Source organism: Streptopelia decaocto (genome assembly GCF_964273445.1).
Source record: "Streptopelia decaocto genome assembly, chromosome: 7".
In the NCBI taxonomy this organism is placed as follows: domain Eukaryota; kingdom Metazoa; phylum Chordata; class Aves; order Columbiformes; family Columbidae; genus Streptopelia; species Streptopelia decaocto.
Genome location: NC_138661.1, coordinates 65,989,650 through 66,013,025, shown reverse-complemented (window position 1 = coordinate 66,013,025; position 23,376 = coordinate 65,989,650). Strand labels below are relative to the sequence as shown.

At 38.5% G+C, this 23,376-nt stretch overlaps 1 protein-coding gene across 4 annotated transcripts in view; it reads right to left on the bottom strand.

The window, feature by feature from the left end:
* PPFIA1 (PTPRF interacting protein alpha 1) overlaps positions 1 to 23,376 on the bottom strand; it is a 53,131-nt gene that overhangs the window by 9,823 nt on the left and 19,932 nt on the right. For 2 of the 4 annotated variants that reach the window (XM_082059615.1, XM_082059614.1), the window contains exons 4-22: positions 23,081 to 23,245; positions 22,552 to 22,626; positions 21,950 to 22,051; positions 21,485 to 21,706; positions 20,559 to 20,705; positions 19,516 to 19,650; positions 18,393 to 18,476; positions 17,681 to 17,812; positions 15,397 to 15,459; positions 14,133 to 14,212; positions 13,744 to 13,876; positions 12,835 to 13,058; positions 11,910 to 12,144; positions 8,367 to 8,518; positions 7,464 to 7,636; positions 6,923 to 7,016; positions 1,285 to 1,366; positions 959 to 1,159; positions 104 to 166 (exon numbers count right to left, since the gene is read on the bottom strand). In XM_082059615.1, coding sequence (XP_081915741.1) covers positions 104 to 166; positions 959 to 1,159; positions 1,285 to 1,366; positions 6,923 to 7,016; positions 7,464 to 7,636; positions 8,367 to 8,518; positions 11,910 to 12,144; positions 12,835 to 13,058; positions 13,744 to 13,876; positions 14,133 to 14,212; positions 15,397 to 15,459; positions 17,681 to 17,812; positions 18,393 to 18,476; positions 19,516 to 19,650; positions 20,559 to 20,705; positions 21,485 to 21,706; positions 21,950 to 22,051; positions 22,552 to 22,626; positions 23,081 to 23,245 — 2,562 coding nt within the window. Of the gene's footprint in view, positions 1 to 103; positions 167 to 958; positions 1,160 to 1,284; positions 1,367 to 6,922; positions 7,017 to 7,463; positions 7,637 to 8,366; positions 8,519 to 11,909; positions 12,145 to 12,834; positions 13,059 to 13,743; positions 13,877 to 14,132; positions 14,213 to 15,396; positions 15,460 to 17,680; positions 17,813 to 18,392; positions 18,477 to 18,908; positions 18,984 to 19,515; positions 19,651 to 20,558; positions 20,706 to 21,484; positions 21,707 to 21,949; positions 22,052 to 22,551; positions 22,627 to 23,080; positions 23,246 to 23,376 lie in introns of all 4 variants that reach the window. The other 2 variants (XM_082059617.1, XM_082059616.1) reach the window with 2 other exon arrangements.

Sequence of the window (23,376 nt, the reverse complement as noted above, 5' to 3'; positions counted from 1 at the left end):
AATGCATTAATCAAAAATCAAAGACCAAAAGGCGTTTGATTCAAATGTTCAGAAAGCGGGAAAAGCACTCCAAGGAACAGAAGCGGCAACACTATAAACTAACCGTTTGCTGGGTGGCTGCAAGATTTTCCATTTCTTCGTGTGTTACCCAGACATTTCCCGTGGTCTAACATGACCCCACAATCCCATCCAGTGCAAGGAAAGCAGTAACAAAGAGGAGAGGTTGCAGAACATATAAGCAATCGGTACATGTAAGGAGCAGGCATGGGCAAAAGTAACGGTAAGTCTTAAGACTAGGTGTATATAGTGAAAGTAACGGCATGGAATAAAAACCCTTTAACACGGATCGCTTTTCCTCAAAGATATTAACAACACTGAACGTGATAAACAGCTTATACTGATGGAATTAATGGGCAAACACTTGACTCTGCTCTAATGCCAAAAATCCATTGGTGGTCTCAGGTGTAATCCCAGGAATCTCAGAAATTAGATTATAGGGCTGACAGACTCCTGAGAGGGAATTCACACTGACTTTGAGTGTCCAAATGTACTGGAGTAGAGACAGAGGCATGGACTCCTAGTTTATGTAGGCCGAATCATTATTTGCAGTCAATGGATTAAAAGAGCCTCCCGACTATTGCACAAGTTTCTGTACACTCACACTTCAGCTGTATTACAAATTCTTCTGAGGCCAAAAGATGAGGCAAATAACATGTACTCCAAATATTTTGGATTATATACTTACATTGATATTAACTTCTCTTTCCCTTAGGAAAGAAAACGTAGTTATTCCTTCATTTAATTTCCATGAAAGAAACATCCTGTATTTAAATAATGTGGTGTTCTACAATTTAATTTTATTTGAAGCTCAAATCCTTTCAGTTACATCTTTATGGGAGAATTTTTGGAAACTGTAACGGTTCTAAGAAGATGTTTAATGCTGGATCATTCTCCTTACCGTCCTGGAGGTGGGAGGTGCAGACGGACTCGTTAGTGACATGATTTCTTGAATGGCCAGCCTCAGCTTCAGCCTGTGCAGGGGGTTGCTAATCCCAATTTCCCGCTGGATCTCTGTATCAGACAAAGCTGACATGATAGCACCGCTTTTCACATTTGCTCGGCAAGCAGCCACATACCAGGCTGGCATCCCAACCCACAGCTGAAACACACAAGAAAAAGAAGTGAACAGGAGCTGCAAAACATTCCTGGCTCCAAAACTTTACATTCTTTACAAGTCTGCACACTGAGGGGGGGTCAATTATTTGTTTTGGAAGGACCACTGACCTCCAGCCACACAACCACAGTTGGCCCATCCCACTGGGCAAAAGGCAAACCTTGTCTTCTGGCTTCCTCCAGCAACTCATGCCTACAATTACAGAAATAGTTATTAATAACAAAGAGAAACTCGGTATAACTCTACCATTTAAATACTGCATTCGATTTCCTATCTTCTTTCCAAGAGTTGGTTTCCTTTCTTTTTCCAGCCTTATATGACAGGCCACTAAGGCAGCCACAGCACACGTACAAGGACCATATGAGCTGGGTAGGAGGTTTCGGGATCTTGCCTTTCAGAAATTTGTGTCTGAAGCTTCTACTGGCACCCCAACCAACACAAAGCAGAGGTCTCAGACTGATCTGTCAGTCAGATTCTCAGCTGCTGCAATTTTCTCTTCGGCAAATTAGAACTGAGCCAAAATAGTCGCTTTTTCCTCAATGTGCAGATTTGAAACCCGTGGAGGTGTGTGAGTACAGATCAGATACCCACAATACCAAAACGCTACTGCCCATCAGGCCGGACGCTGAGACAATAACCATGTAATTGGCGAATTTTAATTTGCAGCCTGTCAGAATTTCAAGCGTTGTTTCAGACAAGCATTATACTCCTTGGCAATTCTATTCTGCAAGGCTGCGTCCTGAAACTCCGCTTTCATCTCCTGCGATGACACCGTTTCCTTTGTTACTCTGCAACAGAAGGGGCTGAAGTTGAAAACTGGCAATTCAGCTTCCAGAAACAATGGGAGCACATAAGATCCCTATAAAAAGCTGCCAAAGATGTTTGATAAACCAAGAGACAAAAACTAGCGTTGTGGGTATTAGCATGTGACGTTGCTTGGTTATGTCTGCCTGAAAAAATGGGTAAACTCTGAAAAAAACATATTTAAGCTGCCTTTGAAAGCTACTTGTATAGGGTTAAGTCTCCACTCACCCTCCACAGAACTTTAGAAAAACCAGTGTAGTCTAATTGGACAGTTTTTACTCTTTTATGCTTTTTATTCAAGCCTGCAAGTGTAGAATTAAGAAGATAAACAGCAATACTACAGATTCAGGATCCTACGTTATGGATTTATAATTCGCTCGCAATTTAAAGCCAAATCCCCTCACCTTCAGAACTGTGTCATTAAACACATCTACAAGACGTCTTGAAAAGGGGTCACTGAAATACTAGCAGCTTTTTCTGCTAGTAGTGCAGAATAAATGTGCAGTATCAGCTCTTTTAGACACGCCAGCCTACCTAGGATCTTCATGCTATATTGGTAGGCAACATAAAAAATAATCAATGAAGTAATAAATATACTAGCAACAGCTTTAGCAATGGATAGTACTTCTCCAGCTGCATGTCAATGAATTCCTATTACTCTAGAAGCACCTCCTGATGCTTTATTCTAATTAAATGTCCTGCCAAGGAATGAAAAAAGGGGAGGGAGGAACTGCCAGCGAACTGGTTACAAATAACCATTCTAACCTACCCATTTTGAGACCCAGTAATTAAGATAGAGAGAGTCTTCAACAGTTAGCAGCTCAATAGCTGGATTTCACTAACAGAGAAGACCATAAAAATTAATATATATTTGTAGACATCAAAAATATACGTATATTTCTAAATTAGGAATAAAGGATCGGCTATTTTCCTGCTATTGTGGGATGCATTACGTTAGTCCCACAAATCACTAGTTTTGCTTCACTTTGTTGTTTAAAGACTAAAAATGTAAGAAAAACAAATCAATAAGATGTTATAAAATCCTGCTTGGCAAGAACAGAATCAAATGCTTAATACTGTATTGGCCAGAAAGGAATACAATGTCTTTTCCAAGTAGTTTAACTTCAAAAATGGTGTCTTTGCCTTCATTTTTGGTGGTTATAAAGCAGCTTGGGCACTGTATGCAATTCAGAGAATTGCAGTATTGTTTCTGGTAGTTTTATAAGTCTCCCCATGTAATTCAGGTTGACCATGAAACAGCAAAGCATCTGGAGATGAGCAGTACTGGGAATGGATCAAAAGCATAAGGAGAGGATACGACGGAAACAACAAACTCATGGTATTGTGCAGTAAGCAACTGTGGCTGCAAGTGTTACGTGATGGAGGCAAACACAGAAATAAAAGTATTTATGAGATAACTTTATGCAGAAATGATTCGATGGATCCAAAGAGGAAAGCAGACATGAAGCAGAAAATTAATAGCGGAATTCGTTCACATGCAAGAAGAGACTGAAACTTGCTGGCATGGGAAATCATTAAACTGAAAGCTCAAGACGTAGCCCAGGCACCAAACATCTCATGGGAAGAATTCAAAGGCAGCTGCTGTTTTAATCCACAAATGATGCATCATTTTTCTTTTCCTATAGCAGAAAACCTCACTTTTCCAATGATTCCCTTCCAACTTCACCAAGAAACTCGCTGCATTCCAGCAATACACGATCAGATTCCGTAAAGATTATACAACCTAAGAAGTGGGTGCAAAATCCAGCCTCGTATTTTGGTGAGAAAAACAAAACATTACAGTGTTAACAGATGCTATAAAGCTGGCACCATGAAGGACATAGGAATGTTAAAGGAGTAGCTGGCTACCAGAATAACTCTTGGGTGATGAAACCAAGGGATGAATGTCTACAGACTTAATAAAAGATTTGGAAAGGGAGACCAAATGCGCTGCTGCAAGAGGGGAACACTTGTTGTTGGACACATTCAAAAGGCATCTCAGCTGCGGAGAACAAAGAAATTGTGGCCATGTGGGATGAGAAATGATGTCAAACCTGCAGGTGCCCGATGGAGCCGCGAACACATGAGGCCCTTTAAAGAGCATCTGAAGTGTTTAGAAGTGCTCTTGGCAGGCAACATGTGCTAATCCCAGAGGGGAAATGAAGCAGCGCGGAGCTACATCACTTTGTGACTGGGTTAAGACAGCATGGGAATGGGAAAATCCAGAAATGGTAGCCGAGGAGGAACGCTGGGGACCAGCTTTCCTGGTTGGAACTGAAGAGAACTGAGCTGGAAGGAGTTGGGAGTAGAAAAAACACTGTAGGGAAGGTGGTGAAGAGAGTCCAAGATGTAAAAACTGAATGGCAACAGCAGCAAAACATGAGGTGAAAACAGAATTACCCCAGGCAGAGCACCAGTGGAAACTTAATATCCTTATTATATATTGATTTCAGGAATGTAATAAATGTTTTGTGCATATTTTTTTTTAGGGAGAGTTATATTAAATTTAGGGTTGCCTTCCTTTTTGATTAATACAGTATTAAGTTTGTTGTGTTGTACACAGAAAAGCACAAATAAGTTGTGGCAAACACTGTCAGTAGCACAGCTCACAAAGATGAACAGCATGAAAACACCAAAACCAACTTCAATTCAGTACACAAAGAGCGAGGGTTTACAGAAATACAGCTACCCTGGAAACGAACAGCCACAAATGTCTACTATTGCTAAAGAACTTTAAAAACCCAAGTTAGAAAATTAATTCAAAGTAGGGTTTAATATTTCCACTATACAAATTCACACCATGCAAACTAAGACAAGACATTGAACAAGAATTCACACTGAACTACACAACACTGGATTGATTTCAGCAACACGTTTTCACAACGTACTATCTCCTCTCACAATTAGACTTCTTTGAGAAAAGTTGGGGTTTTTAATAGTTAAATAATCCAAATGGGATTTATCATTATTTCACAACAATCCTAATAAAATAAATATAAACTTACCCTGATTTTGCACTACCACATCAAACGGTAAACAAAAGGAAAACGAAACAATGAAGGGAAAAAAAGAAAACTAGGATTAAACTGAACTCAAAGGCATACAAAACCAAACAAATAATGGGTACTGCGATTTAATTCTGTAACTATAAATAGGTTTTTGTTAGTAAAGACACCGAATGCTGCCCTCAGCCTGTTTGTGTGCGTGCAGGCAGAAACCAGAAAGATAAGCAAGCAAAGGGGGATTAGACACAACTATAAATAGGAGCAGCTGTCATTGTTCCGAGCATTCAGGTAACTGGAATCCTTTTTGCTCAATACAGGGTTTTATAAGTGAAGTCGGGCTCAAGAATTTGATTTAACCCCAACTCTCCTCATTCATCCAGCTTTGCCGCTTTTTCGTTTTGATAAGGAGCATGTGGAGAAGGCAGCGAGGGATCCGGGACGCTGTGATAATGTCCCTTCCCACCTTCCCAATACCTGCCAGGATTCTGGAACAGCCGGATTAAAAGGATACTGCCGGCATTTTTAAAATATCATAGCAGATTTGCTTCTCATGGAAGTTCACAGCCCTCAGCAGAAAGAGAAATAAAACTAAACATTGTGATACGTATATTTATCACCACGGTCTTGTTTCATACCTGAATCACGGATACCTTCCTGCGAATAAGCACATACTCATATTTAATAGCTTGGTGAGGCAATTTCAGACTAAAACTTCTCATCTGCCTGATACAGACACGTGCCTTTTAAGCAACCAACGCGCAGCCATGAGGCATATTTTAAGTAATAGCAGTAAATTTTTGAAAGGCAGAATGTTTACAAAGAAAAGCCATGATTTATCTGCAACTGCATTTCTTGCATTTGTTAAAACAAGCCACTCTACATTGTTTTACTCCAGAAGGAAGTTTATTGCTGGTACTAAGATCTATATTGTTCAAATGCCTGCCACTATATAGATATGACCAGGCTAAAACTGTTTATTCAGCCAAGATGTGCTATGAATTTAAAGCTCTGTACAAAGGGGAAAATACCAGATCACAATAATGTTCGGCTGCCTTCAGTGGAACAGTCTGAAGAAAAACAGCTGAGCATTCTGTTATACAAACAAACCCACATTCCATTCTGACTTTGCAAACCAACACCCTGCTGGTTTTCATTAGCAGCCACCAGGCATTATTATCATTATTTGGTGAAAGAACTCAGGTACCGCAAGGAATCTCCCGCACAAAGAGAAAGATCAGCACAGTTTCTTTGCAACATTAACTATTTTGCCTTCAAAAGTAAAAAAAAAACCCACAAGATGGGTCTGATCTTGGTCAGTTTTTTGACACAGTAAATGCAGCCGAACAGAAGCAACAAAGCTCAAGGCTTTGGGTGCAAAAATGCAAAGAATGCTTGATCCTACTTCACATAAATTTGACTGTTTCCTGTATTACCACATAAACATCAAGTTAAGATTTCTACTAGCATCAATTTATATTTGCACCTATTATTACAGTCTTTCCTTCATCTCTTCTAAGCCTGGGAACATTCAATAGCTACTCAAAGGTGAACGTTAAACTGAAGTTTTTCTTGGACTTTCAGAGTCACCTGCTAGAAAGGAAGCAGCAAACGCACAGAGAAGGATGTAGAGAAGAACATCTCAGCCTTTCACTCTGTCAGCCCTTTTGCAGCCAAAGACAACGTTGGGAGATCTTGCAAATGAGTTCAACTCACAGGTATTAAATAGAACAAAGTTCTGAGGAGGGTTTGATCAGAATCTACCTTTATCTCCAACTTTGTTTATTGCAGCTTTCAGCACTGAAGTCTGTTTCAAACTTAACATGACCTACACTACTATTAATGCTCTGAAAACACACAAAACAAAAACCAAACAGAACAAAAAAAAATTAAACAAAGCAATATCTTAACAACAGAGGATTAAAAGTATTTCATAACTTACTTTTTCTGCATTTTCCTGTTTTTTTCTGCCTGACCTCCAAGCTTGCTGAGGCCTAAGGCATCCTGAGAGGAACTATCAGCTTCTCCCATGCCAACTACAAGATAAAAACAAACACCAATCTTGTTATCTTCTCCATTTTGGCCACTCAGAACTCAAAAATCACTAGTGCTTTCCTAAAAAGTATTTAAGCCTTTGCAATATGACTGCCATCAATACTAACAAAAGTCTCTTTCATTTCTGAGATACAGATGAAATTTTTGCTTCATAAAACAAGCCGTAACAGTTCAATAAGTCTCAGGTAACCAGTTTATTGAACATGAAAGATGGTAATACCTGACTAGCTGAACTTGCGTCCTGCACGCACAAAAGGACCTACCAGAAGATTCAGCGTCACTAGTTCCAAAAAATCCTGTACCCAATCTAAATAATCAGTTATAAATACGCACATATGGATACACACATCAGAAAAATCAGTCTTGCACTCTCTTACTGTGGAAAAAAACCCGAAGAAACAAAAACCAACCAAACAAAACCCACCAACCTTGTCCTAGTGTTTCCTTGCTGGTTTGTCCAGGTCGTCCCTTTTCTTTCTTGCCAAACAAGCGGCCAATGGAGGATTTGATCCCCTTCTTTTTGGGGGCTTTATGAAGGGAATCTTGGCTACTATTGCTGCTACTGGGATTACTTGTTTGCCCATCTTGCGAACCTGTTGAACTGTACCAAAAAAAAAAGGAGTCATAAAGGAGCACAGATATAACAAATTCACTAGCATGACATAGCGAAAAACAAGTTTGGGTTTCTGTGCAAGTTCACTCAATAACTCACTAATGAGCTCTAATTTCAGCTTTTAGTGAGTCATGAAAACAAACTTGTCTACTAAAACACGTATCATTAAATAGAAAAAAAACGGTGGAAGCAACTACATCATGCAAGAAACATATTTATATATTATAGCATAGAACTACACATCAATTCTTTAAGAAATAAAACTGTTTAAAGTGCAATTCAGAGAGGCCACAATTGACAACTCAAGTTCCTGAGGCACCCAATGGAAGTTTGAAATACTTGAGTGGAATCCACCCCAGATACTTAAGTGCTCAAAAAAACCCAAACCAAGCCATTTGATGGTTATTTTGCAATGTATTTTGAAGTTTGTAGCTAAATTCCAGCCTGTGAGAGAAGATGGGAATTGTACATTTTTCATTTCCTAAACATGAAGCAAACTTAATGCGGACCTTGACTAGCAGAAGAATTCTTCTTATAAAGCCATTTCTGACCATCAAAAAGATCTGGATTCTTATTTTTTATGTAACACAGTCACCCATCGATGGGCTCATAATGTTGCCTTTTGAGAAACACTTGAATATCTAGACTAAAATCCTATAAACTGAACAGCTTGGCAGCTTTAGGATTTTATTCTGATACCCTGGTAGGCCTGACTTACTTCCTAATGTCCCTGATATCTTCATGGCTCACTGTGTGCAAAGCTCCTTTCTGGACTCTGTCCAAACGCAAAGAGCGCGGTGAAGAAGGCGGCGACGTCTCACATTTGATGGTGGTTTTATCATCTCGTACCTCTTCTCTAGAAGCCGGAGACTAATGAAAAAATGAATGAAAACTTGAGGGGTCGTTGGAAACGCAAAAACATGAATGCAGTATCAATGCTATACAAAATACTGAAAGGAAAAATGAATTATTTCAGTGTTAAAGAGTTGCTCTTGCCCTTACCATTCTGCAGGTGTCTATTTTTGGACTTCTTTCTGCATTTTCTGTTACCTTCAGTGACAAACTACTAAGACTGAAATGAGCAAGTAGTGCTCATCTTTTATTCATTCATAGAGCTACCAACTAAAGTAATGTCTTCAGCACCACAAAACTAATACACAGAACTTAAGCTGAAGGGTCCTGTGAAATAACAGTGAGAACTGAAATGGCTTTTATCTGTTTAGACAATGATTAGTAACACTACCAATTCTATGAAGTCAGTTTCTATATACCTGTGGCTATGCTTTATCTCCAAGTTTGAATCACAGAAATTAAGACTTGTGTGTGCACTAGCAGCTCTTTAAAATTAAATATTGTTCCAGAAAAACAGCAAAATAGTGTTTGCAAACAAAAAGCGGTTTACAAACAGAAAGCGACACAACAGTCCTGCACACCAGCAAAACAAAAATCCACACTTCAGATGAATAAACCATTTACATTTAATATCAAAGAGCATATAATCCTGGTTACAGGGTTACCCTACAAATGGTTTCCTTTATGTTCCTGTTATCCACTAATGAGTTTGGGGCCAGGGGAAGAGATGAAGGAGCACACCAGTAAATAAACTAAAGATTTTTACCTTTCTACGGTGTTTCCTTAAATCACTAGGCTGATAGATGCATGCAAAGAAAAGAAATTTGGAAAAGTTGTATTTATTGCAAACTGTAGCACAGACTGAGACAAGTACTACAGACAAAACATATAAGGGAGAATATCAATAACAATTACAGCAACGGCACAGAGAAAGATACAGAGTACGAAATACTCTTCAAATCACAGATTACTTCAATGTATCCCTGAAGTGGGGAAAGGGAAGGAAAAAAAATAATCAAGGCTTATAGCTGGTTGTCCATAGTGTAAAAAGCAGCTGCACTTTAACGGCGAGACAGAAAGTGCCAGCAATAGCTGATTTCTCCACACTAACGGTGTTCTGTGCTTTTTACTAATTTTAAAAGTGCAGGAATGTTTGAGGAAGAATCTCCCACCGGTTTTATTTTATTCTCCACCCACTCCAGAAGCCCCAGAATCTCACTTTCCAGATGTTCCCACATCTGCAGCGCACAGAGCGAGGCAGCAACCTCAGTTATTCAGACCGATGCTGACAACAGCTTAACTGAGATAATTTGTCCTCTAATTATCAATGTATTTGGCAATAAAATCTTTCAAAAGACTGTTGCTTCCTTCCCCAAGATGACAACTTCTAATCATTTTTTTAAATTTAGAATACATGCAAATATGCAGCATTAACATGTCAAGTTGAGTTCAGAGTGGCTGTAGAGTGCTACGTTAATAAATTGTAAGTTCACAGAATCGCCGGAGAGTGTGGGCTGGAAGGGACCTTTAAAGATCATCCACTCGCTCCTCCAATCACAGCAGACTCATTGATCTATGAAATCTGACCACCCATAAAAATGTTCACCATATGGAATCAAAACTGTCCACAGGAGCTGCTGAAGAGAGCTATGGGTTTCTCGATTTATCATGTTGATGCTTTTTAATTCATTTTAATCGTGGGTGTTTTCAGCTGAAACTGAACTGCCTAAGACCACTACTGCAGCTGGCACTGAGCTAATGTTGCCACCATGCTCATAAATATAAAAAACTGTATGTTAAACATCAAAAAAAACCCCATAAGAACTCATTCAAGTCTGATAATCCATAATAGCCATTCCAACAGTTCCTAGAAAGCTCTTGTTCTGTAATTCTAGAAGCACAGCTTCTTGTTTTCATGCTTTCACAAATCAGTTGCAAGAAGGTACTAAAATGCCAACTGCAACTGCAAACAATGGGTCAAGTGCTTTTGAGTCACAAATCTTACGATCTAAAGTGAATGTAATTCTTTCATTCAGTTACATTAGATTTCCACGTGACACACATTCTTCTCATCTAGTTTTCATGAAAATAGCTATTACATTTGTGTATGGTTTTCTGTAAGAGAAGTACGTAGCTTAACTACTTGTTACTGTGAAAAATTAGAATATAAAGCCTTCGACATTTTGAAATGTGTTAGTTTCTATACAAGTGTGCTTGACCCTGGATATATGGCTACAGCTGATACTTTTTTTTTAATTTTAAATGCAAGAAAGATGAAATTATTCCTTGTTATGAAAATAGACTTTTTGGTATATGTACGCATTTTAAAAAGCTAGCAGAAGGAATCAGCTGAAACATGGGACTGTTTAAAGACAAGTAAGAGACTCAAATGAGTTGAGTCAGTCATTGACAGCCCACCTGCTCTTGCAGTGATGGACAGAATTCCTTGTCTACTGTTTGGTATCGTACGGACACGACACACGTGCAGTGATGCAACGCAATAATGAATATTAAGTATGGTGTTGCATGTACAACTAGTAAGTACAATTTCCAAACACATACGCAAAACCTGGAGACAAAGTAATGTACCTAGAGCTAAGTTAGAGAAGGAGTTTTTCCTGGAGGGAGCTTGCAAATAAATACCTGTATCCAAGATGCCCCTCAGCAGAAGGTATTCCTAATATGAGAAACTGGTAGGTTTGCTTAACATTTACGTAAAAACAAAAAGGCGGAGAACTTGTATGTTGTTTTTACAGACAGGCTCAAGTGCATAAAGCGGCTCCCACAAGGACTAATTTTTCTAAGCAGTCGTATTAATGTCAAAAGAATGGATCCATCTTTCTCTGCTCACTGAAGTGCTAAGCCCAAGCTCCTATTTCATCTGCTATGAGGTCTAACAGATGCTTCTTTTACCTGCCAGTCTTAATAGGCTAAACCAAAACAGCAGTGCTCATTAAAGACAGCTGTTATACCTCCACAACCCTCAAGATTCATAAAATATATGCAAATCACTTTTTAGCTGAGTAATTAGTGGAATAGTGGACTGCTAAAAATCAAGTTCAAAGCAGGGGGAGACACTGGTTGCTGTACCAGGCGTTGAAAAGAAAACATTATTTCTTCTAGGAAGAGGAGTGAGAAGAAAGACCGTAACAACAGATGGAATACTTAGGCATGAGATATTCACCAAATAAGAGACTTGAGCTCTGAATGTTTTTCCTAATCATTATGACTGTATCTTACACTTTTTATAGAAGTTGAAAGGAAGCAGTAGGAAAACCTAGAGAAAGGAAAAATACAGCTGAGTAAGAAGAGGAGAAAAGGGGGGGGGAGATAAAGAAAAAAAATAAAACCACCATTTCCTAGAGAAAAGGAACACTCCTCCAGAAAATTAAAGCTAGTGGATACTCACCAGTGTCATGATACCTAGTCTGTCCACTTCCCGAGCTGGACTGTGCGGAATCCGCCTCGGGGTGGAGCGGCCACTGCCAGGAGGGGAAGAACCAGCCAGTGAACCACTTGCATAGGGAGGAGGAATGGAGCTCATGGACCGGAATCGGCCATGGGCGTCCAAACTGCCACTACCCACTCTGCTTTCAATCTCCTCTGCACGCTGCTCTGTGTTCTCCTTTTCTTCTTGTATAAGTCTAGAAGAAAAAATATAATTCAAAGAAACATGAGCTGAAAGGAGGTTGGAGCATGGAGGAGGTTGGTCTCTTCTCCCAAGTAGCAAGTGGTAGGATGACAGGAAACGGCCTCAAGTTGCACCAGGGGAGGTTCATATTGAACGTAAGGAAAAAATTCTTCATGGAAAAGGTTGCCAAGCACTTGAACAGGCTGCCCAGGGAAATGGAGTCACCCTCCCTGAGGTGTTTAAAAGATGTACAGATGAGGTTCTGAGGGACAGGGTTTAATGCCAGAGTCAGGTTATGCTTGGATTTGATGATCTTGAAGGTCTCTTCCAACCAAAATGATTCTATGATATTCAGCCAAGTACAGTAGAAACAGAATGGCCAACTCAGGCATTAGAAAGGAGTAAAGCAGCTACACTAAAAAAATCTTGTAATCCAAACTCAAAAAACTGGTGAACACTCCTGCTATTACCACCATGCAGATGCTTCTGCCAAACTAGTAATGTACAAACCCTTCCATTAATGGGACTGAAGACAAAGAACCAGAAAAGATAATTTGGCCGTAAGCAAACTAATTACTTCTGTCAACCATCCCACCAGGAAACTCAATGGGCAGCCACCATTTTCTGAGTAACCCCACAAAAAACATCTCTAGTGTCACAGAAACTTCTTTTTATCAGAATCCTAAGACCAGGCAGACCGTACCTAATCTCTTTGTTGATTGCATCCAACTGCTCCTGAAGCATCATGGCCAAAGTCTGAGCATCAGCCTGACCGCTGGGCGACAGGAGGTCAACAGAACTGAATATGGTCTCCCTGTCATCCTCAACATCTGACACGTCAACGTCGCTTTCAAACGCCTGGGCCACGTTGGCCAACACACTTGCTTGTTGGGCTCGCTCCCAGTCCTGCTCGTTCAGAGTCTGAACCTACAAGAATTAAGAAACATTTGAAAGAAATTCCAAACTCCAATGGGAAAAGCGTGACATTTCTACTGTTTTTCCAAGATGTTTAAAGTAATTTTTAAATAGCCCACTTACATGCTGAATGCATCCATCAAGACGGCGACGTTTAGAGAAATGTAAAAAAAAAAAGCTATAATGTAGAAAAGTTTGCATCTTACAGCTCAGTGAAATTTAAAAATGGGCAGTCCCATTGAATACATTAAAACATTGCATATCTTGGCTACATAAACCCTAAATTACAGTAGAATTTTGCTATCAAATCCAATGGGAATTTTGGAAGCAGCCTGACATAATCAGAAGTCATATGGCCCGAAAGGGACTTAAAATTGCTCGCAAAACAGTAACAGATTAGTGTATTAGGACTGTTTCCAATGATATTTTACAAGCTTATCACACTTAATACAAACTGGCCTTCAAAAAACTAATTTTACAATTATTTGCTAACAATTAAAAAGACTAGTAGCTGTGCATCAGTTAGTAAAATGGGATATATCTAGCAGTTTAGCGCTACGTACTCCTTGCAATAGATAAGCCTCATCTAATCTATTTTGTTGACAAAGTATTATTATTATTATTACTGTTGTTGTTATTATTATTATTATTATTATTATTATTATTATTATTATTATTATATTCAGAGTTCTATTACCTTTGAAGGTTCATCTCTGAGAGCTGCCAAACGTCCTTTCTGGGGCCGCCTTAACACTGCTGAGGTGCCATAGGAATCAGTGTGACTGTCGGCCACAGCCGAAGGTGCCATCGGGTATCTGAAATCTGGTCGGCTAGAACACAAACATTTGATCCTTAACAAAGGTACAGGGAAGGTGGAAACAAACAAAAATATCCACCCAAATGATTCCTGTTGTCCCACCAGTGACACTTTTTTCTACGTAGTATAAAAGCTGCTTTATATGCTCTATAAAAAATATATTTCATTGCTGTAACTAAAGTATTTGCAGTTATAATAGACAAAATTACATTCAGCAAAGCAGCTTTAAAGAAATCAGAAAAAAATGAAATACAATTAAATGCTGGTACCTGTGATGAAGTGATGTGGCTCTGAGTCTCACTTGGTCATTTTCAGCCCTTAATGCTTCAACATTTAATACCAGCTGATCCTGTAAAAATAAATAGACAAAATACACAATATAAATGAATATTTAGTTTTTTGGTCTTATTTCTATGAAACTCAGAAATAACAGAATTTACAACATACCCTTCAATGATGTAAAATGTAAAAAGTTTTGCTATTTTGCACCATCGCAAAAGGACACCCAAGAATAATCCCGTCACCTCTCTACACTGTGACTCTACTTAATGACAACGTGTATTTTAAATACAACTACCAAATAAGATTCACACATTACTAACTTCACTGTAATTAAGGATAATATTGAATAAGAAACAAGATTTTTCAAGCTCTGTGCAAAGGTTCAAAGCGCATTCACTTTTAACTTGGACATTCTTATATGCTCTAGAAACTCGGAGTTTAACAGCAGAGAAACCCAATGAATGAGAAACAATGAAAGACTAATAAAAAGTGGCTGATGATGAACATCTGTGCCTTGTGCGGAAACTGCTGGCTACACAGACAAACATTCAAAGCACATTCTGCAAAATATTCTGAATGCGTTCTTCATTTTGTTACAGAAGCACAGCCCAGACAGTTCGGCCTCACTACTTGCTAGAACCATCTTGGGAGATGCAATTCACCTGTGATTTAATAACTAATAACACGTATTATTTCAGAACAAAATCAATCGCCACTGCTTAAGAACGCAAAGAAATGAAAGGCCCCACCACTGTTATTCAAAAAGGGAATTTCTTAGGTCCAGGACAAGCAAAACATGAGGAACAGCCAAGCCTAATAAATATTTCTGTCCCTGCCCACCAATTCTTCAAACTTGAAAAAAACTTTATCGGTCAAACAAGCATTTCATGATACCCAAATGCTTTAAGAAAAAACTTACGGGAAAATACCCAATATTGAAAGTATTTCTCTTTTCTTTTTACTGTTCAAGGTCACACGTACAACAGTGTAAAAGTTCTACACGATCTTCGAACTCTGGCAAATTTCCAATACATTCAGCCACTCCGCATATCCAGAAGTGTGTTAAGTCTTTCAGTAAAAAAACTACATGTTGCCTATAAAATCATCATAAACTGGGGCACACTATGCCATAAAATGAGCAATAACAGCCCCCTACTTTGAAACAGACCAGGTAATGTTAAGTTTTATGGGGGTGTTCAAACCTGGTCCTGCTAAGCAGCAATTATAGTGTTTCAAAAATGTGTATCGTACCTTTTCATGCTGAAGTTCCTCTATTTGTTTTTTTGCATGTTCAATTTCCCGAATAAGTGAATTCTAAAATAAAACATACCACAAATTAAACCATGACCAAAACGAGCATCACAAACTTGCCGTCAACACTACACAGATGCACCTTAAGTCACAGACACCTTATTGCAAACATCATTTCACTTTGATTAGAGTTGAAGGTTTGGCCATAGTAATAGTACAAGTATTTAGTAATAGTACAAGTTCCATAAAAATTTAATATCAATACCAGCCTTTTAAAGCTCCACTTGACAAAACTAGTAAAAAAAGGAAATATTAGAGGGCTAAAATAATTCAAAGTAATTCACTGAGTGGTTACTAAGGCATTACTGGCTGTTATCATTAGTTTTTAATTTTCTTTTAACTTGCCTAACCTAGTAAATTGCTATACAGTAACGTCTTGGATGTACTGCACCTCCAGAACTGCAACACTCCCTCACTTATGTGCCTTTATTAACATCAGAGCTGTCATTTTTATAGGTATACTATGACTTCTAAACAATTCCAGTACATTTAAATACTTATGACTACTACAACATCTTTACTCGAAGCGCTTTCCAAATTCAGACTAAAAATCATCTGAGAATTAAGAAACATTTGAGAGCTACAACAATGCAGGAATTTCAGCTATTGTACTTGACTGTAGGATGCAATGCCAAGAAGGAAAAAAAAAGAGATTCCGTCTTCTAATAGGAAACTTATAAGTGGGTCACTTTCTTTTCCTTTTCCACCATTGCCAGGAAGTTCTGCTAAACACATTTCCTTGACGCAAGTAATACTACGATTTGCATCAAACGCGTAGTAAAATTCCACAAGCGAACACACAAATCATGCCAGGAAAAAAGCCACAGTCATCAGAAAAAAGGCTTAAATTTTTACCTGCATGTTTCTTCCCAATTTATCATAAAAGAATGAAGCCACAGCAAGAATACTTGTCTAGAAGCTGTTACTTAGAGGGAAGGAAACTAGATTTTCCTCATTCATGAACGTAGTCAGGGTTTGGAGGGTAAAGGGTTCACTAAGGTTCACTAAGACCCCTGCCCTCAATATTCAAGCAGTTCAGACCATTAAAACAACCTTGTTGACATCAAAACAAGGCCCATAAGAAGAATTTCTGAAGTATTAGGAGCAGTTGGTGATCTTGCAAATAGTGATGTTAAGTAAAAACCACAAGTCCGAGTTTGCAGCCTCAGATGGCAGATAAGCACCTTTATCATTAACCCAAAGGACGGGGACCAGCAGGACCCGCATGTGTTCTGCAGCATCTGGTCCCTCTCAGCTCTGAGAATGGAAAAGCGGGGAAAAGAATGAACTAAATCTTTGTAATGATGTGAGAGAAGCACCGTTCTGGAATTCTGGAGAGACACGTCAGATACCTGCCCCATGGTTTAGGGATGAGAACTGAGCTGACATGAATGCAAGAGAAAGTCAAAATTTATCAAAGTCTGAATACATCATTAGATGTTGCAACTGAGGCGTTTTATTACCATGACTTTAAAACAAAAGCCACTCGGCTTTCATTGAAATATTTCCCCAGATGGCCATTCCTCCCTCCAGTAAAAGAAACTAAGTACTTTTTTAATCTGAGACAAAGCAATTCGAAGTCAACATCAAGCAATGTGCTACTTAAGACACCACTATGCAGAATAAGGGAATACTCGAAGACATGCAGGGAAGAAAAATCTGCAAGGACCTAGATCCAAAACCAGAGTAAAGTGTGTCACAAGTTAGAAGATGAACTGGATCCAGGGCAAGGCTCCAGGATGTGCTTTGGCAGCACAGGGAACAGCCCGTTTACATCATATAACCTGCCTCAAAATGATCTACCAGGAAGAAAACACAAAGTTGTTTCAATGTGCCAAAATCCCACTATGAGTCAGGGCAACTCGTGCAGACAGAACCAGTGGGAAATAAAAGAAACTGAAGAGGTCAAAGTTCTAGTCTTAACTCTTTAGACTTCCTGTATTACAGTGGATGAATGTATTTATGCAGCCCACACCAGTCCACTAAGAGGGATAAAGCTTCTTAAAAGCTGCCTTCTCAACATCGTAGGGCCAACCTCCAAAAAACCCAAAACTTTCAGAACATATTTTCGAAATCCACACTAGAAAACAGCCTTGACAGAAACTACTTATCGATAAGGCCTTAGTGATTATTTACTGAAGTTATAGACACATTGCAAAGTACACAAATCACTACAGAATGGTGAACATCGAATTAATGTATATGCCAGGATGTGACTTGTTACCTTATCTTCCAAGGCAGCCATCCTTTCCTTGAGGTGCAGCTGAAGCCTTTCATTAGATTCAGACAGAAGCTTATCAACAGTTTCTGACAAACGTTTATTATGCTCTTCATTCATCTTCTCTCTCTGTCTAGCCTAAGATACACAAAAGCTACTGAAATCAATTAAAATTTACAAGGCCTATAACAATTTCCAGGTTGTAAAAACAGTAAGCTTTCTTTAATCTAAATGCATTTTCTTTAATAGAAATATTTTTCCAAAGGAATAAGGAGTATTGCATGTAACCCCATGACTCTGTAGGGGAGTACAAGCGACACTTAAGACATCAATAACTGTCCCAAGATCAGAAGCTTGAAAATCTGAGCTTACACTCAGACTTCAGAACCAATTCTGTTATTTATAACCTAGGAACCAATTTTTCTATAGTCATTTAATTCAACAAGTTTTCGATCTGTGTCCTTGTCAGAAAGCATCACTAGGAATTAGTTATTTCCAAATATATTTCAAACTTTCCTCGGACACTTTCAGCTTTTTCTTGGGATTTAAGGTCAGTCATAGTACAGCGGCTGAAATCTCCCAACTATCAGCCAGCCTCAACTCTGCTTTTATTTTAGAGAAGAGAAATAAAACCAGCTTTGCTGAATGGAGGGCAGCCATGAAGGGGATTCAACTATTCCTTTCAGCTTTGTATCTTTGCCAAAAACATGTACGGTACCCTTTGCAGTTCTTGATTCTTTTCCTCTAGCTGTGCTTCCATCTGCCTCAGCCGTTCTTCTATATTGCCGTGTCTCTCCTCAGCCTGTCAATTTGAACACAAAATTAGGTATTTTTTTTTAAACAAAAAAGGTTTCTAAAGCATAGGAACATTGAAGTACGATAATATATCTAACATGCTTTGCGCAACTGCCATTTATGGTAATACACAATGTGGAACAGATGCCTTTCTGTCAATAAAAGAACCCAGTAAGAGTCGATATGGTAAGTAACAAAATGATGAAGCCTCTCACCCCTAAGTACCATGAATCAACTACTATTTGCAAATGAGCTTGCAACAGCAGTTCATTCAAATACCCAAGAATTACAAAGAAAACAAACAAAACCAACCCCAAAATAAAAACTAAGTGCATTTGCAGCTTTTCCTGGCTAAGCCTAGACAATGTGACCCTTTGTTAGTAATCATGAGAAAGCAGAAAGCAGCAAGCAGAAACAAGGACTAAGATACAAATTCTACCTTCCTAAGCTTGGTGGCAAGTTCCAACACTTTAGCATCTTTAGCAGCAGAGCTCCCAGGAGACAAAAGGTCAGACTAAAGAGCCAGTTAGGGACAGGAGAGATAACAGGGAAAGAAATGAAACTAAGACTTTAAAAGAAAACACACACGCACTTGAAAAGGCTCATTTGTAGTTACTACATGTAATTCTTCAGACTTCATTATTCCATTTGCAGCCTTCTAAAAATCTTAATATTTAGTGAGTACCATCACTTCTCTGTCTCCCCCCACTCCTCAGCTGGTTAACAGTGGAAGAGATTTGGGTTCCCCCTTCAGAAATGGTTGTTTTAGAAGACTTGATGCCTATTATTGAATGAATTTTCATCAAAAGCAACAAAATAACTCAGAGACATTTTCATAACGTAACTGAGTTAACACAAAACCTGGTGAAGTTGCAAAGAACAGAAATTAAAAATACCAGAATGCATTCAGAGATGAACAGAAAGCACAGGAAACAAGGAGAAACTTTCTGAATTAGGTGGGGGAAACACAAACACTTTAAGAACAGATTTTGTGCAGCAGGACACGAACCGAGAAGAGTCTTGAGAGCACTGCCCGACGGACTCACCTTTGTCAGGGCTGCAACTCTCTGCGCCAGCTCAGCTTCCACCTCCGGCAACGTCTCCGCTTTCCTCAGCGTCTGCTGCAGCTTCTGCTCAGCGAGTTCCAGTCGTTCCTGCAACTGCCTGTTCTTATCTTCACTCTACACAGGATTGCGAGCAGCAAACGTTTAGTGTTAAAATAGCAATTAATTCTCATCTAAGTGGAAAGGAAAGGTACAGATTCCTGCCTTTACTAGACCCACAGAGAACAAACTGGCCAAAGCGGGTTTTAAAACCAAAGCTGTGGCATCAGTCCCTTCATTGCAGGAAAAAACTCTTCTCTACACGTTTTCTTTCTGCAGGTGATTTTGTGTATTCTGAAAGCAACTATATCACCAAATAAACTCAGTCACAGTATAGGAAGCAGCACAGAACAAGCTGCGAATTTTAAATTCCAAGGCTGTGCTGAGTTATATCAAGGAAAGAACAAATTCCTTCATATTTTAAATAACACTACGCATATTTCCATTTTGATTTAAAGTATGTATTTTAAAAGTTGTACTAAAAGGGACTTATCTTGTTCACTAAGTTGTCTGGCTTCCTTGGGTTACAAAGTGATTGGCTAAACTACTATTTCTGGTTTTAAGTTGGACTAATTCATGTCAAACATACGTCAAATTTCCTGCCGCAGTAAGGCAACATTGACTTCTATCATAGGCTATAAAGAAATCACTAAACACTACAAAAATTTAGAAACTGTTTTAACTTGGAATGAGTAATTCTCACACATGAAAATAAAGACGCCTGGATACACATATTATAACTTAAAAATCCACAATTAATAGGGACAACAGCCCTGCTGCACAGTAAACTGTCCCACCTTCATCTCCAGGGTAAAACTCTGTACAATACACTCCTACAGCTACTGAAATACAATCGGTAACAACAGCACATCACAGTTGACATTTATCTTCCTAAAAGCAAAATGCTTTAGTACAGTATGAAGATTAATTATTTCCATTAGTTTTACGCTGAGCAAAATGTACTTTATCTTCTTTCAAATTACAACCTGTCGATGCATGGAGTCTTTAGTGGCGATTTCATTTTCAAGTTTATCATTGAGGTCATGCACAGATGTCGCTTCACGTTGTGCGGCGAGGTAGCGTTTCTCGAGAGTCGTGATCCTCTCCTCCATGTCCTCCTTTTGGGCCATAGTCTGTGCAAGACAAGACAGAATTCAGAATATAACAGATGATCATTTACTGATCAAACTGGGGAGAAAAATCCACAAACTAATACTAATACTAATACTTTACACTTTGTTAGATCTCTCAGTAAAACTGAAGTAGAAAGAATAGCCTCACTTGGGTTTAAAAGTTTGGGTTTTTTTTTTTTAAGCAATGGTGATTGCTTAAAAAGACAGGTCTTTATTATATTACACCACAGATATGCTACTTACCTTTTCAATGGCATAAACACAGCAAACCTTTACTTCCTGGGGTTGGTCAGAGAGCATTCTCGGATTTAACCAAGCTCCCTTTCTATTTAATAAGGATACAATACACAGGACCTTGGGATTAGTGACTGATCGGTACCAGGAATTGTCAATCACACCACACAAAGTGGCTCCTCAACCATGTACCTCTTTAAAAGCAGAAAATTCAGACTCCATGAAAAAGCGTAGAGTTTACGGTAAGATCAGGCATCTTTTCTAGAACATGTTACGGTTCACAATGCTAAATCTACAATTTAATATATTCGCAAAATATATAGTTATTCACAGATTAATTCTGAAGAGGAATGTTCTAAGCAACTGGTCTTTTAAACAAAAAATGGCACCATCATAGTCTAAACAATCATCTTCTTACCTATCAAACTAAAGACATAAAACTGAGACAACTAAAACTAAAGACAACAAACTGAGCACCAATGACACCAAAATTTTAAAAGCAATCACATTTGCAACTACCCAAATTTTGACAGTTTACTCCTCACCTCTCGTACGTCTCTCTGTAACTTGGTATTCATTTCTTCAGATTTTATTAAGTCTTTTCTAGCCGTGTCAAGATCTTCTTCCAGCTCTGTTACTCTGCTCGACAAAGCCGTAAGACGCTCTTTCATTTGTGTCTGTTCTTTGTTTTGCTTGTCTATGACGTCTTGGAGCTCCAACACTTTAGCAAGGTTTTCATCGTGGCATAAAGAACCATCAGAAGATCGCTATAAAACAGGGAAAGATGTATTTGCATGTTACACAGAAATGTGAAAAAAACACTTGTTACCTACCTGTAAACACCCCGACAAGATAAATTTATTGTTGGATAAACTGCAAAAACTGAAATTGTAAGTGATACTTTTTAATTAAATAAATCAACATCTTTTATTATAGTTTAAAATGAAAATATTACAGCAAATCATTAAAAAAAAATCAGATATCAGCTTAAAAAAAGTAAACAGCTGTACCTTCCCATTTGTAGTTGGTGTATTTTCTTGTTCGTGATTTATATCCAGCATCCCATCTGGAAGTGTTTTCTTCTGATTATTTTGCTCTTTCAGGATCATTAACTAAAAGAAAAGTTTATATACACGTGTTTCAAGTTAATTCCTCTCTCACTAATAATATAAGGAACAGCTGCAAAAGCAAAGGAGCAAAACAATTACTGATTCTACCACAAGGTATGTATTAATAAAATATGAACAGGCACTCAAAAACTTATGCCACTGCAACCCAAAAATTCTGATTTTAAAGCCACAGGAACTCTATTTGTTGTTCTGTTGGCGTTTCATTTTTGTTGGGTTTGGGGGGATAGAGGTGATGGGCAGCTTGTTCATTTGTTTTGTTGTTCCTGTTAGTTGGGGGACAATGTTTTGGTGTTTGTTGTTGTTTTGTTGTGTGGGGTTTTTTCCTTTCCTGCTCTTTCCAAGTGACTACGTTAAAAATTATAGTTATCCCTTCTGGCCAAAAAAAAAAGTGGAAGTGAACATTAATTAATTACTGTGCATAAATATTGACTAAAACACCCACAATGCACACATGACAACTTATTGAGAAAAAAGAAACCTACCTCTTTATGTGTAGTACCTAGTTCTTCTTCCAATAAGCTACATCTTTCAAGTGCTACTCGTAACCTCTCCCTTACCTGAAAGAGTAATTTGAAATAATTTGAAATCATTCACATTGAAAAGAAACAAAATTTGAAATCATTCACATTGAAAAGAAGCCAATTTCACTTATTGCCACGCTGCCATACCCCTTCAGTCAGTAAACAAGACTATTTCCACTACACTTGGAGACCTGCTTAACCTTAAGTACTAATTACAACACAAACAATAAAAACCTTCTAAATAAACAATGTGTATCTTAAAATCTAGTTTTTCCTTTTCATCATAAGCAAATTGTATCTCAACATGACCTGTACATATAGGCAAGAATTAAATATATCCAGAATTTGCCTTTTCTTTTGTAAGGCACACAGTGTGTATGTTTTTGCTTATTTACAACGAAGAAGAAGAGACAGAACTTCAGTCTGAACAACCGCATGGTCCACACAAAATGAGGGCACAGGATAAGATGTTAGTTACCGTATTTCTTACCTTCTCATCAAGGGCTTTATGGTGCTCAAATAAAGATTTTAGTGCTTTGAGAACTTCTACTTCACTAGAAACTCCTGCTGGAGACTGAGCTTGTCTCTTCACAACGGTCATTCTGAGAGATCTCTCATGCCGGGAGACCAGACACTCCAAATGTTCCAGTAATAGCTACAACAACAAAGGAACAATGTTTTTTGAGTTTGGCACAGCTGCAGAAAACTTTGCCTCCTAAAACATTAAGTCCTAAACTTCAAATCTGGCAGCCAACTACCACGGCATCAGGCATAGGACCCATCTGT